This window comes from Corapipo altera, unplaced genomic scaffold (genome assembly GCF_003945725.1).
Source record: "Corapipo altera isolate COAL_440 unplaced genomic scaffold, ASM394572v1 1b, whole genome shotgun sequence".
Classification (NCBI taxonomy): Eukaryota; Metazoa; Chordata; class Aves; order Passeriformes; family Pipridae; genus Corapipo; species Corapipo altera.
In genome coordinates, this window is record NW_020884881.1 from 10,692,401 (window position 1) to 10,708,605 (window position 16,205).

The 16,205-nt window shown below is 40.1% G+C and overlaps 1 protein-coding gene across 1 annotated transcript; it reads left to right on the forward strand.

The window, feature by feature from the left end:
- Positions 1 to 66: 66 nt before the first annotated feature.
- On the forward strand, positions 67 to 16,131 carry DNAJC2 (DnaJ heat shock protein family (Hsp40) member C2). The gene is made up of 16 exons (XM_027639825.1): positions 67 to 272; positions 829 to 904; positions 2,388 to 2,486; positions 4,796 to 4,937; positions 6,056 to 6,136; positions 6,863 to 6,928; positions 8,717 to 8,808; positions 8,901 to 9,022; positions 9,912 to 10,061; positions 10,359 to 10,447; positions 10,534 to 10,603; positions 12,118 to 12,302; positions 13,570 to 13,670; positions 14,614 to 14,721; positions 15,345 to 15,499; positions 16,011 to 16,131. Exons 1-16 carry the CDS (start codon positions 240 to 242, stop codon positions 16,083 to 16,085), a joined length of 1,644 nt encoding a protein of 547 aa, XP_027495626.1. The 5' UTR covers positions 67 to 239; the 3' UTR covers positions 16,086 to 16,131.
- The last annotated feature ends 74 nt before the right edge of the window (positions 16,132 to 16,205 follow it).

The window sequence follows — 16,205 nt, forward strand, 5'->3', positions numbered from 1 at the left end:
AAAAAAAAAAAAAAAAAAAGAAAGAAAAGAATAAAAAGTAAGCCACAGAAGGTGAAGTTGCTCTTGTGTTTTTGCTTGTAGCGTCAGTGCTCTGTCAAGTGGAACCCGTGGGAAGATGGTTTGAAGCGTTTATTAAGAGGAGAAACATAAATGTTTCTGCCTCTTTCCAGGAGCTGGAAGATGAGAAGGAGCTTTCTGAAGAGTCAGGGGATGAAGAACTGCAGCTTGAAGAGTTTCCTATGTTAAAAACTCTTGACCCAAAGGACTGGAAGGTATTCAGTCGATACAGATTGGTGTCAACTATTTTTGCCCATTAAAGCTATCTGCTATTCCCAGCTGCTAAAGATCCCTTCCCAGCCCTGTCTGAATTGTTTTGTGTCCCTTGGCATTATATCTGGGTTGTGAAGGCAAACACATCAGGATAAGATCTTAGTCTTGAGCTGCTTTTTATTTTACTGCCTGAAAGTGTTAGAAGTGTCTCTTCTCCCTGTCACCACCTTCCTTACCCTGGAGTTATGTTGGCACTCTTAATATTAAAGATACCAGTTCAGTTTTCCAATAGTTGAACTTTCTAGTGCTGTCATACAATTTGGATTAAGCTACTTGAATTTTTATAACAGTGGCTTTATTTATTGACATTTACATATTTAATAATTATGGCCTCTATGACAATTATCCCTGCAGCCTTTTCCCGATACTTATTGAGAGGGAAGAATTCTCCCTCTTGCTCTTAAGAGATGGGGAGGAGAACTGGTTTTCTGCATGTATTGTGGCATTTTAGGTTGTATTTATCAGTGTTTATTAGGCTTTGTGTTTTTTTTCTCTCAGAACCAAGACCATTATGCAGTTCTTGGGCTCGGAAATATCCGATACAGGGCTACTCAGAAACAAATCAAAGCAGCTCGTAAGTACCTTTCCTTCATCAGCATAACTTCTTTTTTCAGATGTGCACAGCTGTTTTCCACCTGACAATACTTGCATGTCATGAACAAGCTTTTTACTGTTTCACAGGCCTAACAATGCCTCCTCATGATGCAGGAGCACGTGCAGGTGCCTGGGGGCATTTTGTGGTACTTGCACGTGAAGGAACATGTTGGGCTTCAGAACTTTTTTTTCTAGAGCACGGTGTGCCTCTGCTTTGCAAGAGGGATGGAAGTGCTTAGTGGAGGAAGATTTAAAAGCACTCTGAAGATTGTTCAGTAGCCTTTATGAGACAAGCTGGTGGTGTGTGAGTTGACCTTATGAACAGTTGTCTGTGTAACTGTGCTGGTGTGAGCAGAATCCCTGTCCCTGGATACTCCCAAATGAAAATGGGTGGAAATCAGTGAATTACCAACTTACACGGGAAATATGTTGCCTCATGCATGGGGTGGTAAATAGGATCACTGTGGAGCGTGTGCTGGTATGACACAGAGCCACAGCTGCTCTGGAGATGATCAGTGGTCTCACTAATCCTCTGAGCACGAACCGGAGCCTCTCTAGGGCCAAACAGTTGTTTGAGCACTCAGTTGTTACATGGTGCAGTACAGATGGGAGTCTTTCTCACCACTGTATACTGTGCTTTCCTGTTTTTAAGGAGGATTCTGATTTGTCACTCAAAAGGCAGGGACAATTGCTGTAACTTCTTGCCTGGTATCTTCTCTCTGGTGTTTTAGAGTGAGCCAAGAAGGTACAGTGTGTGTTGTATGACAATGGGACAAGGCCTTTTGGCAGAGAAGTCCATTTAAATACTGGTTTTACCTTTTAAACACTAAAGCAACCTTGGTAGCACCTTTAGTAGATGTGCTAGTTGTGTCTTAGGATTCAAGGCCTAAGTACAAAGAGAATTTGACCCCAAGTCTCATGTGTGTGCTTACTGTTACCTATGGGTAAATGCAACAATCTTCACAGGCTTGTGGCTGTACTTTCCTTGCTAAATTCCATCTTGGATTGTGTTCAGTAAAGGGATAGAATACTAATTTTTTATTATCTGAACTCCTTTGTTTTTAATTAGAAATAACAGCTAAAATTACATAAATTATTTTTCTTTATTTTTTCAGTTTTGAAGCCAGCTGTACACTCACAGTTGCTGGAACACTTTGCTATGCATAATACTAGAATAAGTCCCAGAAAATCAGTACTTCTTCAGGTGTTGAGGTGGAATAGAGTTTCTGAGTTGTGGTTATTTTACGTCCCAGCGAAGATGAAATAATTTTAGTTCTGACAATGGTGTTAAATCAAAGAAAAGTCATTAACTCATACTTGTTTTCTTCCAGATCTGAGGGTTTCGTTTTTGATTTTTATTAAAGTGTGTAATTAGAGAAATGTCAATTGGAATTACTGTATTGCTTTTTAGTTTGAAATGTTAGTGATGAAGCATTTCTAAATGCAGTGCATCTGTTTGCTAGATAAATCCATGGTTTTGAAACATCATCCAGATAAGCGAAAAGCTGCCGGGGAACAGATAGGAGAAGGTGATAACGATTATTTTACATGCATAACTAAAGGTAAGCAATTGATCTCTCTTGTTAGATATTCTCTCAATCTGCTTGATAATCAGAAACATATTTCTTGTGCTTTATTAGGTTTTTAAGGAATTGTCAATGATTAAAAAGCTGGAGAAGGTCTTTTTCATTTTAGAAAACTGCCTCAGTAGAGAGACATTGCATTAATATAAGTTCCCTCTGGGTAGAAGCAGAATGGGAATGTAACACAGACATTTGGCTGCTGTGCCAGGTGGTGGCAAAATGTGACACTTGTAGCAGCACTCGCACAGATGAACACGGGAGGTGGCTCCATACCTGGGAAAACTGGTGTGTGATGGAGCAATTCCCCTAAGGCACCAACAGCTGTTGAAAAATCTGAATTCTGCTGTGCTTGCTCTGACAGCAGAACATCTTTTGATTTGATCCAGAATATCAGTTTCTTCAGCTGCTCATTTTTGCCCTCAGATGAGCGAGTGAACTCAGCTGAGTGACATTTCCCTCTGGCCTGTAGAGATCGACTTGGCAGCACTGGGTTAATGGTTGGACTCAGTGATCTCAGGGGTCTTTTCCAACCTTAATGATTCTGGGACCCAGAGCACCACTGCTGGCCAATTCCAAAGCCGTAGGGACTGTTCTAGGGCTATGACTTGGGTCTCTAGAAATGCTTTGGAACTTGGCTTTTCTGTTTATTTCAAACACGTTATTTTCACTTAATAAGGTTGAAGCAGGAGGAAATCTTGGAATTTGTGTTTCTAAACTTTCTTCTCTGAATGTCTTCCTACAATACTGGTTAGTATGAGATATTAGACAAACTAATGTTGTTTTCAGCCTCCTTTACAGTTGTCAAAGGAAAAAAATTGCCAAAGGAAATTTCTTTTTTGTAGTTGCAGTCCTGTCAGAAAACTGCCAGATATCTATAATGAGAACCTGCACCTGAATTCATGAATTGCTCTGTGTTCTACATGCACAGAGCAAAATATCATGGAATCATAGAATCTTCCTTCTTAACTGCTTACAATCCAAGTATAAGGATAAACTGAAAGGAAAGCACAAAGTAGCAAGGAAGAGGAGTAATGCTTCTAGGGTGTACTTTGGAGGAAGGAAATGCAGTTGTAGGAAAGAGGGGCATGAAGCAGGAGGAAGTGGTAATGGAACAGGGAGAAGAAACTTGGAAAGGCAGGAGTACGAAGGTGGGATTCAGAACTGGATCTGACAAAGGAATGAGCAAGAGATACAGAGCTGGGGAAACTGAGTATGTGGGAGTAGGGATCTGTATAGAAGGGATGTCTCTTGAGTAGAAGAGTAACTAATGGATGTGCATGGAATTTCTTGCATCAGGACATGGTATGAGGGTTACTGAGGCTCCTGGCTTACCATGCAGAGGATAATTGGGGTCATTTAGGGAATAGAGAGAATATTAAGAGAGAGGGAAGTCCCTTCCCAGAAGACAAGGGCAGACTGGCAGGCAGCAGCTCATTGGTGCCTGCATTCCTTTCTCTCTCCATTGACATGTGCAGTGAGATCAGTTTACAACAGTACACAGAACTGCAGAGCACCAAAGTCTCCAGGTTATCACCTCCTGGATCCAACTTCATGGTGCAGTGTTCTCTGTCCAGGGATGCAGGCACAGAAGCCCATGAATGATCACATTATGAATTTGATTCCTTTGACTTTTCACTCTTACCGAAAATAGTGGTCATTGTAGAACTGACAGACAAAGTAACTCCACACTTCCTTGTGAAAAAGCAAGAGTTTAGTGAAGCTATAGTGTGTGTGATTTACAGGATACCAGATTAATAATGTGATGCTCCCCAACTTTGGGCCTGTAAGAACAGGAAAACTGGCACTGTGTGCATGTTTTGTCCAGTAGCTGTGTGGTGATTTATATTCTTTCCAAGTCTCCGTACAACTTCATAATGAGCTGCAAAAATTCTAATGAATGGCTCATTTTCTTGCCAGTTCTAACATCATATTAACTCGGGAGCTGCTTTTACTCTGTGCTTTAATAGACCCACTTTGTCAATTTGTCTGCAAGGATCTGGTGCTGGATAAAAGCCTGAGGATGTCAGGCCCAAACTCCCAGGGCCTGAACCAAATTTACTGCTATAAAAGTATTTTAAATATTACATGTTTTGTTACATCTCAGTAGTTAAATGTGTTCTTTTTCATGAACATTTTTCTCCTACTTAGTTGAACAGGAGTAGAAAACAATGCTATTTGGTGACACTGAAATAATTAAGTATCAAGCTGTACAGAATGATAGATCAAAGGCAGATCTGACAGCATCTTTTTAAACATTTAGAACCTTATGTCTGGTAACTTTTTTTCAGCTTATGAAGTATTATCTGATCCTCTGAAACGACGAGCATTTAACAGCATAGATCCTACTTTTGATAACTCTGTACCTTCCAAAAGTGAAGCAAAAGAAAACTTCTTTGAAGTTTTCTCACCAGTTTTTGAAAGAAATGCCAGGTAAGCCATGTCAGACTGCCTCTGATTTGCTGGAGAATCAGCATTTGCAAACTTCTGATTTTGTGTTTGTAACAAGAGATGTAGTAATTTGCTAGAAATGTAATACAAGTAAAATAGTGCAGTTCTCTGTTATTTCATTTTAAAATAATCTGAACTGTGACGTTGAGTTTGACCCATGAGATTTAAAAAAAAAGATCTGTTCTCAGCTCCCTGCTGTCCTTTTTGTACAACACATTGTTTCATCTTAAAATTACTTTCAATACTAAGTGCTTGTATACTGCTGACTAAAAATTTCTTTTTTATGATTTTCTTATGAGACATTAACAGAAGACAGTAGTTATTTTCACAGTTTAGCTGGTTAAAAGAGGAGATAATTGTAACTATCAATATTTGGTGGTTCTGTTTTTCTGCATTTGATTCATACTTGGCAATTAACTTTCTATTAAGGGTGTCACAACAGAAGCCTGTTTCACCTTTTCCCTACATGAAAAAGTGCCCCATTGTGTGAGGCACTTCGCAATGTTTTGAACAATAGTTATTTAAAGTAGTCTTATTGACTCTTTTATCAAGTATTCCAGAGATTCAGACCTGGATCTCTGGTTGTCACATGGGCTTTTCCCTTCTCTGCTTGGAAATAGATGCTTTGTCATGGAACAACAAATTCTAGAGCCTATGGAAGATTTCCCTAGGAAAAAATGCAGTGGAGGCAGAGTATGCATTATTCCCTTGTGCTCCATTAGAACGTGTGGGAGGTTTCCTGTAGCCTACCACAGAGCTGAGTTACTCACAGAACATCTTTTGTCCACTTTCTGTAAGCTGCTCTTCCAGAAGAATGTGTGTGGAAAATCGAATATCCACAAAGATAGCTTGTGCTCCATCAGGTCTCCTTGCAGGCACAAGGCAGGAGGAGGTTGCTTTTCTGGGCGAACTCCCCAAAAAATGCCCAGTCTGGAGGATGCTTAGGAGGAACTGTCCTGTTCTCTTCCTCTTTCCTGGTGCTCCTCTGTGTTGGTGGAAGGGAGCCTCCGATTTGGTATTTTGGTTCTGAATTTAACAAATGCCATGTTAAGAAGTAAGGTTATCCATATTGTTTCTTGAAAATATCCATTTATTTTCAGGTGGTCAAATAAGAAAAATGTACCTAAACTTGGGGACATGAACTCCTCATTTGAAGAGGTAGATGCCTTCTATTCCTTTTGGTAAGTTAGCTGATGTCTCTACTGTTCACAGTGTTCAAGATGTGATATGAAGGGCTTGCAGACCCTTTGCTGTGTGGGTTGTTGGCTGTGGGCTGTTCTGACCCAGTAATGTCATGGAATTACCCCACAGCCATTTGTGCCTCCCACGAAATGAGCTGGCTTTCTCCTGGCTAATCCATCCACACGAAATTCGTGGTTGCAGCGGGAGCGTCTGAGCACAATGGCTGTGAACTGAGCTGACCCACAGACTGGAAGTTCATCTCACCTAACTTGTGTTTTTTAGTGGAGATGACTAAGGTGTTTAAGGGAGATGTGTCTAGTCCAATAAAGTCAGTGTTTGTGGTTTGACTTCCCTGCTAAGTACAGGTGCTTACATGAAGATTACATTAATTTCTCTCTGAACTCTACAGACTGCACTGCACCTCCACTGCCTGTGATGGGAGCTTAGACAACTGCACTGTAGACATTTAGAGTTGGCAAGACTGATCCCATCCTGACTCTGTCCCACACTACAGATAGGTGTAAATCATTACTTTCAGGAACATCTTGTGCTTTGAGTAAACACAGTGCAATCACTGTAGGTGCAGTATAATTGTAAATTATGTATTATAAATTATAAATAGCAATATAGTTGCCTACCAAAATGTAATAGTAAAAAAGGTAGATGATTTCTAATAGATTTGCTGGTTTTTCATTCACTTTTTTTTTTCCTTAAATTTACTTTAGGTATAATTTTGATTCCTGGAGAGAGTTTTCCTATTTAGATGAAGAAGAAAAAGAGAAAGCAGAATGGTATGTAAGTAAAAAGAAATTTGACAGGAGACTGAGAGATGATACAGCAAGATTTTCCAACTTTCTCTTAGACTGTAAGTCACAGGAAGAAAGGCAGCCAAGCTAAGTCTGAATTCCACTCTCCTAGCTCGAGTCAGTCATAGACTTGAACTGGAGTGACTGTGGGCTTCTGTGTCTTATTTGTGTAATTGAAGTTGTTCTTGCTTGCCTCACAGAGGTGTGTCTGAGGTGCTTTGAAATGTGTGTTCAGTTAAGTTCAGACTTGCAGTTCCAGCCAGTCCCAAGCATAGGTTGAACCTGGAGCCAGAGCAGAGTGGATAAATAAGCAGGTATCATTTCTCTCCTAATCATTAACTTGTACTGAGAAAATGATACTTTATAGAATGTGGAGAGATGAGTTCTGTTGGCTTGATGTTAATAAAAATCATGTATTTGGTGATGTAGTGATGGTTGCTGAATTACTCAGACTCAGAAAATAACATTCTATTTTTAATCCTTCCTACAGTTCTAAACACAGAGTGTTCAAGTTGGAGCACCAAATCATTTCGTTTAACACACATTTCACAGGATGCAACCTTTCACTTAGTTATCTTTGTATAATCTTAACTTGCATTGTATGAACCTCTTATTTCAAGTTTGGATATAAATCAGTTTTGTATTTAGATTCAGTGGCTGGCTTGCTTTGTGCTAGTAACTGACATATTTAGCTGTAGGCAGGCATTCATTTCTCTAGTGCCTCTTCCTGCTGTTAAATTTTTTGAGCCTCACTGGACCCACTGTTCTCTCTTCTGTGAAGGCACTGTAATCAATTCCACATCACTTGTATTTGTGATAAATCACACAGATGAATCTCTAGCCTTCTCATTGGAAGGGTCTTGAATTATTTGCATAGCTCTTTTTTCTTCTGGTCATTCCTGTCATTAGTATCCTTTTTTAAAGATAAGTGGTACCTAGTCTGCTGTACTTGAGAGAGAACTTCATTTCAGCAGCTGTTCAGATGGCCATGATTCTTGTTACCCCTTCTTGCCAAAGGTGATGTTGTTCATGTTTTAAAGCTTCAATCTACTCATATTAGTCTCCTACTCTGTTATGGGGATTGTTTTCTTTGTTCTGAGGTATGGAATCACAGAATGGTTTGGGTTGGAAGGGACTTTAAAGACCATCTGGTCCAGCCACCCTGCCCCCTATATTTTTCTCCATATGCTTGTGTGGACGAGGCTACAGACCCCCACTAAAAACTTGCCTCTTTCTTGGCAGCACTTACAAGTGTTTTCAGATTATTTAGTCAGGCAGTTTCTCATCTATTTAACCTGAACTGAGTTCTGCTGGAGTGAATCTGGCATGACTTTACCACAGTGTCACGGTACTTCGTGGAAAGTGTTGCTTCTGTGCAGATGGGTTTACTTGACATGACCTATATTCTCTAAAATGAGATAATTGGCATCGCTTATTTTGCTGCCCTTTAATTAAACATTATACCAGCATTTCTGTTGTTTTGCTGAGGTTTAATGTTAGGTAAGCAAGTGGATTGCATTTTGGAAATAAAGCCCATGATACCATTCCCTTCAATGACAGATAAGCAGCTTGGTTTGTCAGGTTTATGTAACTATGTAAACACTTAGCATTTTTTTACATGAGCTTTGGGGCCTGGAGCTTCATTTATCAAAGTCTATTTTTGAAGTTTTCACAGAAGAACATCTGTGTGGGGGAAACTCTAAAAAGTTTGTTGATGAATTTCTAACAGTGTCATTGTAGGGCATTAGCACTGAACTGTGTTTTCCCTTCTAGTCGAGATGAAAGGAGGTGGATTGAGAAGCAGAACAGAGCTGCGAGAGCATTGAGGAAAAAAGAAGAAATGAACAGAATTAGGACTCTTGTTGGTGAGCACAAAACCTGCTGTTTTTTAAAGAGAGATTTGTTAGCTAATAGTGGAAATCTTCTGTTTTTCATGCTGCTTCCTTTCTTCCACCAGACAATGCATACAGCTGTGATCCCAGGATAAAGAAATTTAAGGAGGAAGAAAAGGCAAAGAAGGAAGCAGAGAAGAAAGCAAAAGTAGAAGCAAAACGAAAAGAACAGGAGGCAAAAGAAAAAGTAAGTTAACAGCTTTATTTGGATTGAAAAACCCTGGTTCATTCATACCTGATCCAGTGCTTCAGCTTCTAGTTGTGTCAGGAGCTACTGTTAGAAACACAGTGGGTTTAACGATGCATTGTCTTTGCCTGTGCAGCAGGCAGGGCAAGACTGACAGCCTTTTGAGAATGAGATGGAAACAAGGAATGCAGATCTGAAACAAAAGATCTTCTAAAACTGAGTTCTGTCGTTGCATACACTTCCTCTGGTTTCGAGGCAGGTGTTAAGTTCTGTGCCCTACTTTGCATTTTCATAAAATGGACATGGCTGTTTGCCTGGTGTGTGTGGAATGGGAGTGGTCGGTTGGTATGAAACACTTTGAGGTAATGCAGCATATCTGATTAATATTAAAGATGGCTTTGAAAGTATAGGAATGAAAGGGAGCTGTAAGATGCTAAAAAGTAACCTGAAAGACAGTGCTGGAACACTGCAAAATACTATATTAATAGTGATGCAGAGAGATGCTGGACCACTGCATTTTTCCAAGCTTATATTCCTGAGGCAGCCATAGGAAATTTCCCATGGTTTTATATCTTCACTGCAGACGAAGTGAGGATTTATAACCTGGAGGTCCTCACAGTGCATACTTAGGGTACTTAATTAATGCCTCAATTAATTAATTACTCAATGTCAACTGCTATATGTTTCATCATCTTCCTTCAAAATTCTTGGAAAACCAAACATTAAAGTATTGATGGATTTTAAAACAAACCCCACCAAAACAAACAAACAAAACTGTATCCACACCAAAACCAAAACATTTTAATATTGGATGACTGAATGACCTTGGAACAGTGTGATTTGTTGAGGGTTTTTTACTTGTTTGGGTTTTTTTCCCTTTTGATTGCAGCAAAGACAAGCAGAATTAGAAGCAGCACGGTTAGCAAAAGAAAAGGAGGAAGAAGAAGTTAGGCAGCAAGCATTACTAGCAAAAAAGGAAAAAGAGATACAGAAGAAAGCAATCAAGAAAGAAAGGCAAAAACTGAGAACAACGTGCAAGGTATTAAATATAATTACAATGAAATACAAGTAACGTCAGTGAAATTACTGTGTGTGTTTAGATTAGACTGTATCATGTGTTTGCTTGTCCTTAGGGCTGGAGATGGGTATGGAAAGTGGGTTTACTAAAAACCAAAGTGCTAAAACACATACTTAAATGCTTTTGAGTTGTGAGTAAAGCTGACCAAATAGGTCCAAACACAGCAGTGGCTGAAGGATGCTGTGTGTTAAGCCTTTGGCTGAAGGAACAGGACAATAAAGTTCAAGAACTTTGTAGAACATGTATTTCTGCTTCCAGAACTGGAATTACTTTTCTGATAATGAGGCAGATTGTGTTAAAATGATGGAGGAGGTGGAAAAGCTTTGTGATCGCCTTGAGCTGGCAAGGTAAGTCCTCCTGCTGCTGCTTTCTGCTCATTTTGATACCCATCTTTCCACTAGCTCTCTGTTGTAACTTAATAATTTATTTTTAGTCTGCAATGCTTGAATGAAGCACTTACATCCACAACAAGGGAAGGAGGAAAGGCGGCTGTAGTAAAACAGGTAATTATGCTGAGTGTCAAATCAAAATAACAGAATGAATTGTGGAAATCATCGTGACTGAATCGAAGTAAGATACGACATAGCTGCTGTGGAAACCTGCTTGTTAAACACAGACTCGAGTTTCAGAGTCCCCAGGCAGTGTGATCTCTGCTCCATTTTACACAATGCAGTTCATGTCTGGTGAAATTAATCCACTTTTATTCAGAAGCTGTAGAGGAATTTCATTTTGCCCAACAACAGGTAGCAGTTACCTCGAGGGAAGGAGGGCAGTCTTAACCTATTCTGTTATGCAAGAAAAATCCTAGCCTAGTATCCCTGACCTGGGGCTAGATCCACAAAAGGACTTCAGTGCTGCAGGCTGTAGGCATTGGAAGGGCCAGTGGGCTGGATACCAAACAATGGAAAAAGCAAGACACTTGCAATTGAGGTTTATAAAACTCAGCAAGGATCTGCCTAAACCTGCCAGCAGGGAAAAGCCATTTGAACTAATAAGGCTGAACCTACATCCTGCAGAAAAGAGTTAAGTTGCTTTCTGTCACCCAGTGTGGTTTCACTGCTCTGAACTTTCTTTCCTGGTGGGGATCTGCCCCCATCCCAGGGTCAGGTTTACTTACCAGTCAACTTAAATCCCTCATATTCTGTAGGGGACTGAATTCAATCTTCCATTCTCCAGGAGAGTGTTCCAAACACAGGAAGTCCCCTTTCTGTCTGTTAAAACTATTCCATTTCTGCATTAATAAAAATTATCTGCCAGATAACTTTCCTTTTGCCAGAAAGATTTTGAGACAGAGAGTGAGAAACCTATTTTGGGCAATCTGCCAACAGGGGTCAGTGCACAGCTCCTTTAATATTGCCAAGACTGAACTGGGAAGCAGATAATTAAAGATGTGTCACACCACATTCTCGAGATGTGATTACAGGTCACAAAGATGTGCAATGGGTAACTTAAATTCTGCTGAACTGCTTGCTATCAAACTACACCTGGCCATCTAACTCTGAGTAAACTCTTAGCATTAACTGCAACAACCCAGATTTTAGTTACTAACTTACTGCAACTGTTGTAACTGAGAATTTCTGACATAACCAGGCTTAGACAGCAGTTTGGTTGGAAGATTTGGGAATCTGTATTCAACATGGATGTTTCACTGCCCTCACTGGTCACTTTAGGCTTTTATTACTTTTGTGGATCTGTCCCTCTAAGTCAGGTGTTAGCCTGGACATTCACACTAGGATCTGAAGTTTTGCTTTAATTCTGGGAGTTTTCATGTAATTTCCTAGGGAACTTGTGATGGATTTCTGAACTCCTAATCTGAGATGGCCAAATTTATGCATGGGATGGAGGGAAATAATACTGGAGCAGATAAGCACCTCCATTTCCTTATGTATCATGTACAGAACAGAAACTAAGCAGAATTCAAGGCTCAAAGCAATTCCAGAGAGAGGGGTTTGTGTCACTGTGAAATGTAAAAATTCAATCAATAAATAAATAAATAATGCTTATTTACAATCCTTAGATAGAAGAAATAAATGAACAAATAAGGCGAGAGAAAGAAGAGGCAGAAGCTCGTATGCGCCAAGCAACAAAGAGTTCAGAAAAGTCAACCACTGGTGGTGGAGGGGGAAGCAAAAATTGGCCAGAAGATGACTTACAGTTGTTAATTAAAGCTGTGAACCTCTTTCCAGCAGGGACTAACTCAAGGTACTCCTCGAGATCGGTGCTAAAATCCCTACTAACAATTTTTAATTAAATAACAAGCATAATACAACTTACTTTCAGACCCTCCTAAGTATGGTGTCAGTATGAGGACTTCCTAAACTTCCTCCTTTTCCTTGACTCTTGTTTTCCCTTAGTACCATGCTTTATGTGTCACTGGAGTTAGCTCTGGCCCTGTATCGTTTCCCCCAGACTGGAGCCTCAGTCCATTACCAAGAAGGTGCTGAGGTGCATGTTTGCACAGGGCTTCCTCCAGGGTAGGTTCCAGTTGTTAAAGTGGAGAACAAAACTGGAACAGTGGCTGAGATGCAGCTGGGTAGGAATACAAGTGTGTAAGCTACTTCCAGTAGCTCCACAATGAATATGAGGCTGCTTTCTCCTCTACATAGTAGGAGGAAACCATGCAGAGAGATGAGTTAAGTGCACCAGCTTTCCTTAGGGCAGAGCCGGGGGAAAGGGAAAGGTTGGGATTTACAGAAAGCAGCACTGGCAATCAGCTTACTAATAAGGATGGACATCCTTACTAATAAGGATGGACTAATAAGTATGAAGGACAGGAGTATGCCTTAAATTCTGCTCTTTCCCAGGAATTAAATGCCTTCTTCCACTTGGGATTTGAGGCCTCAATTACAAGACTTAGAGGCATACTTTAAAAAAATAAAATAAAAGCTGCCATACTCTCTGGAGACAATAGCAGTGCCTGTTTCTGCAGCTCAGCAGTCAGTGCTCACTGAGAGCACAGGCCTAGACACCATCCTCCTGCCTGATCAGGTGCAAATATTGCTTTCCATTCTCTAAGAATGCACTAGGAATAGTTCTGGGGCTATAGGGCTGTTCTAGCTCTTTCCTGCTTAAGCCCCTTTACTTGATGTTTAGGCCTTCTGGGGAGCAGTGGACAAAGGGTTAGTAACTTCTCAGCCCTTGAGTGCACCCTGCAGTATTTAATGTCAGAGGTGTTCAGGGAATTCAGGAAAGCAACATCTGAGCAGAATTTTGAGGATTAGAGGTTTGCACTCACCTACATTCTACCCCATCCTTTTTCTGTATCAGCAGCTGAAGTTCACTCAACTGACTGAATTCTTCAGTTAGTAACTGAAAGCTTTCCAGAATAGTTACCCTGACATTTTATATGTATTTAAGTATGATTAAACTTACTTAGGATTTGATATAAAATGTGTACAGGAGCTTGACCATCACTTGTAAGAAGATAATTATGTAATATGCTGGTTTACCATTTCTATTCTTGATTTAGGTGGGAAGTTATTGCCAATTACATGAACTTGCACTCTACTACTGGAATAAAACGAACAGCAAAAGATGTCATCAATAAAGCCAAGAGCCTTCAAAAGCTTGGTATCTATATTACCTTATTTTTGCAATAAGATATTCTGCATGCTTCTGCACAGCTGGATTTTTTTTTCAAATGCCTTTGTGTTTCTGAGAAAACCTTCTGTATATCCCCCAGAAGTGTAGTTCAGATGGAAGATTTAGAGGAGCATTTATGTGATTCAGTGTTTTCAGCCCAATGGTTTTTGTGCAAGTTACCACCTCATGAGTGACTCTCAGGAACAGTCTCACTGTAGCTGGATGCTCAAATGTGTCTGGGCCACATGCATTGCCTGGGCTCAGCCAGAGACAAGTGGGCCTCTGGAAAAGCTCCCTACAAAGGAAGGCATCTAAAATAAAAGGAGGTGACTAAGCTCTAGAGATACTTTAGAAACATCAGAGTAAGACACGTAAATTAATGTGGCTCATCTCCTTTGAAAATGAATAATAATAAAATGATAAATGAAGCCTAGAGAGCTCTGGAATAAGGTCTTAAGGAAATTACATATTTCACTACAGAACAAAAAAAAAAAATTGCACAAAGTTTTTAAGAGGCTTCTCCATTCCAAACCACCTGCCTGAACTTCCCCAGTGTTCCTGCCCCTCTGACACACTCGCACCCTGGATAATATGTGAGTTTTGTGCAGGAGCCATTACTTGAGAGAATAATCCTTCTGGATTTCTCTGAAGTTGCAGATTCAGGCTTAAGATTATATGGAACAAGTATTCCTCTGAGCAGTATAAAGCAGGATAGGGGTTGGAGAGCCTGACACTTTGAGCAAAGTTTATTGGACCCTGAAAGATTATTTTTTTTAATCTACCAACTTCTTTACCATTATTTTAAAGGAAGTAAGAATAGTTTTAATTATGTGATTATTGTAAACTAGTAATCTGCTACACAGTGTTTTTATTATTACATGTGGCTTTAACTGTTGCAATTATTTTTCTCTTCAATGTCTGTTGCTCATAGACCCTCATCAAAAAGATGACATAAACAAGAAAGCATTTGACAAATTTAAAAAAGAACACGGTGTGGTGCCTCAGATGGACAGTGCTGCCCCCTCGGAACGATTTGAAGGTAAAGATGAAAAGGGAGCCCTTCTTGCAGACTTGTCTCCCCTGTGGCTCTTAGAAAGGAAGCAACCCAAACTCAAGACTTGATTACAAACATAGAAAGTGATCCAGGCTCTGTTGCCGGATTTCAGCATTTCTGGTACACACAATACACCCCACAGTGACCTACACAGTGACGGTCTGAAATGCTTCCTGGTGAGGCAACAGGTTAAGTCTGGTGCTGAGATCATTTGTTCCTCAGAGGGTGTTACACTTTGAGGGAAGAACAAGCTTGAGGGGATGCACTTGAGGTACAGGATCATCACACAGCTTTTGGTCTCCTGTGAAACCCCAAACACCTCCCATCAAGTTTTCCAGACACTTACAGAAGGCTGTTTCCTTGCTGAGTGTTCCTTACTAGTGCTGTGCCTTAAGCAGGCAGCTACAGCAATCTTAACACTCAGCTGACAACAAAAGATGCTCCCTTCTAACTTCCCCAGGCTTTATCTAAAGATCCTGAGGGTCACTTGTCCAGTCAGCTTCAGGGTTGGTTGTTTTTTTGGGCTTTTCAAAACTGCACGGATTTTAAATCAACTAAATAGATTTTACAATATTTTTCTTACTGTCACTTTTGCATTTAAAAAACAGGATCACCTTTAGATTCATCCCCTTGGACTACAGAAGAACAAAAACTCTTAGAACAAGCATTGAAGACTTATCCAGTAAATACTCCCGAAAGATGGGAGAAAATAGCAGCAGCTGTTCCAGGCCGGTCAAAAAAAGACTGCATGAAGCGATACAAGGTAAGGGACCTCACCTCTCCTGGGACTGTCATCAGCCCACATCTTGATAGAATCCTTTGCTTTAACTGTTGCACTGCCTACCAGAGATGGTCTCTGACAGCAGCAAACTGATGGAACCTTATGGAGAAACTTTATTTTTGGTAACTCAACTCCTAAAGAGCTTTAAGGACTAAATGTTCCTTGGTGAAAGTAGTGGCTCTGGAATCTGGGAAGGAAAGTCTGTCTCAGGAAATCTTACAATTTGACACCAAGCTCTTGTAAAGTCCTGTCCCTATCCTCCTGCAGGTAAAGTTCCTACTACAGGGGAGGTAGATGAGCATTGACCTTCCATCAATTGATTTGTTCCTAAGAGAAATTGCTTCACAGTATTAAACTATGCAGATTTCTCACTATGTTGAGAGTGAGAGTGTTTCACAGTGAATATATGTAGGGTTCAAAACCCTAGCATTGTTAACACGTTCCATGTTTAATTAAATTGTTTGGTGTGGTTTTTTTCCCCCCAACTCTCCAGGAACTCGTTGAAATGGTCAAGGCAAAGAAAGCTGCTCAAGAACAAGTGATGAATGCTACTAAAGTCAAGAAATGACTCTTACTGACAATCTTTGTTTTGTAATAAAAATGCAAATACTGTACATGTTTCCATTCCTTTTTTCAGTATACAGACAAACAGGAGTGGCTGGTTCTTGAGATTTAATCTTCTCAAATA

Coding starts and splice junctions, on each gene's coding strand:
- DNAJC2 (XM_027639825.1), top strand. CDS start 240: ATGTTAAAAACTCTTGACCCAAAGGACTGGAAG. Junction 12,303..13,569: donor CCAGCAGGGACTAACTCAAG/GTACTCCTCGAG, acceptor TTCTTGATTTAG/GTGGGAAGTTATTGCCAATT. Junction 14,722..15,344: donor CCCCTCGGAACGATTTGAAG/GTAAAGATGAAA, acceptor TTTAAAAAACAG/GATCACCTTTAGATTCATCC.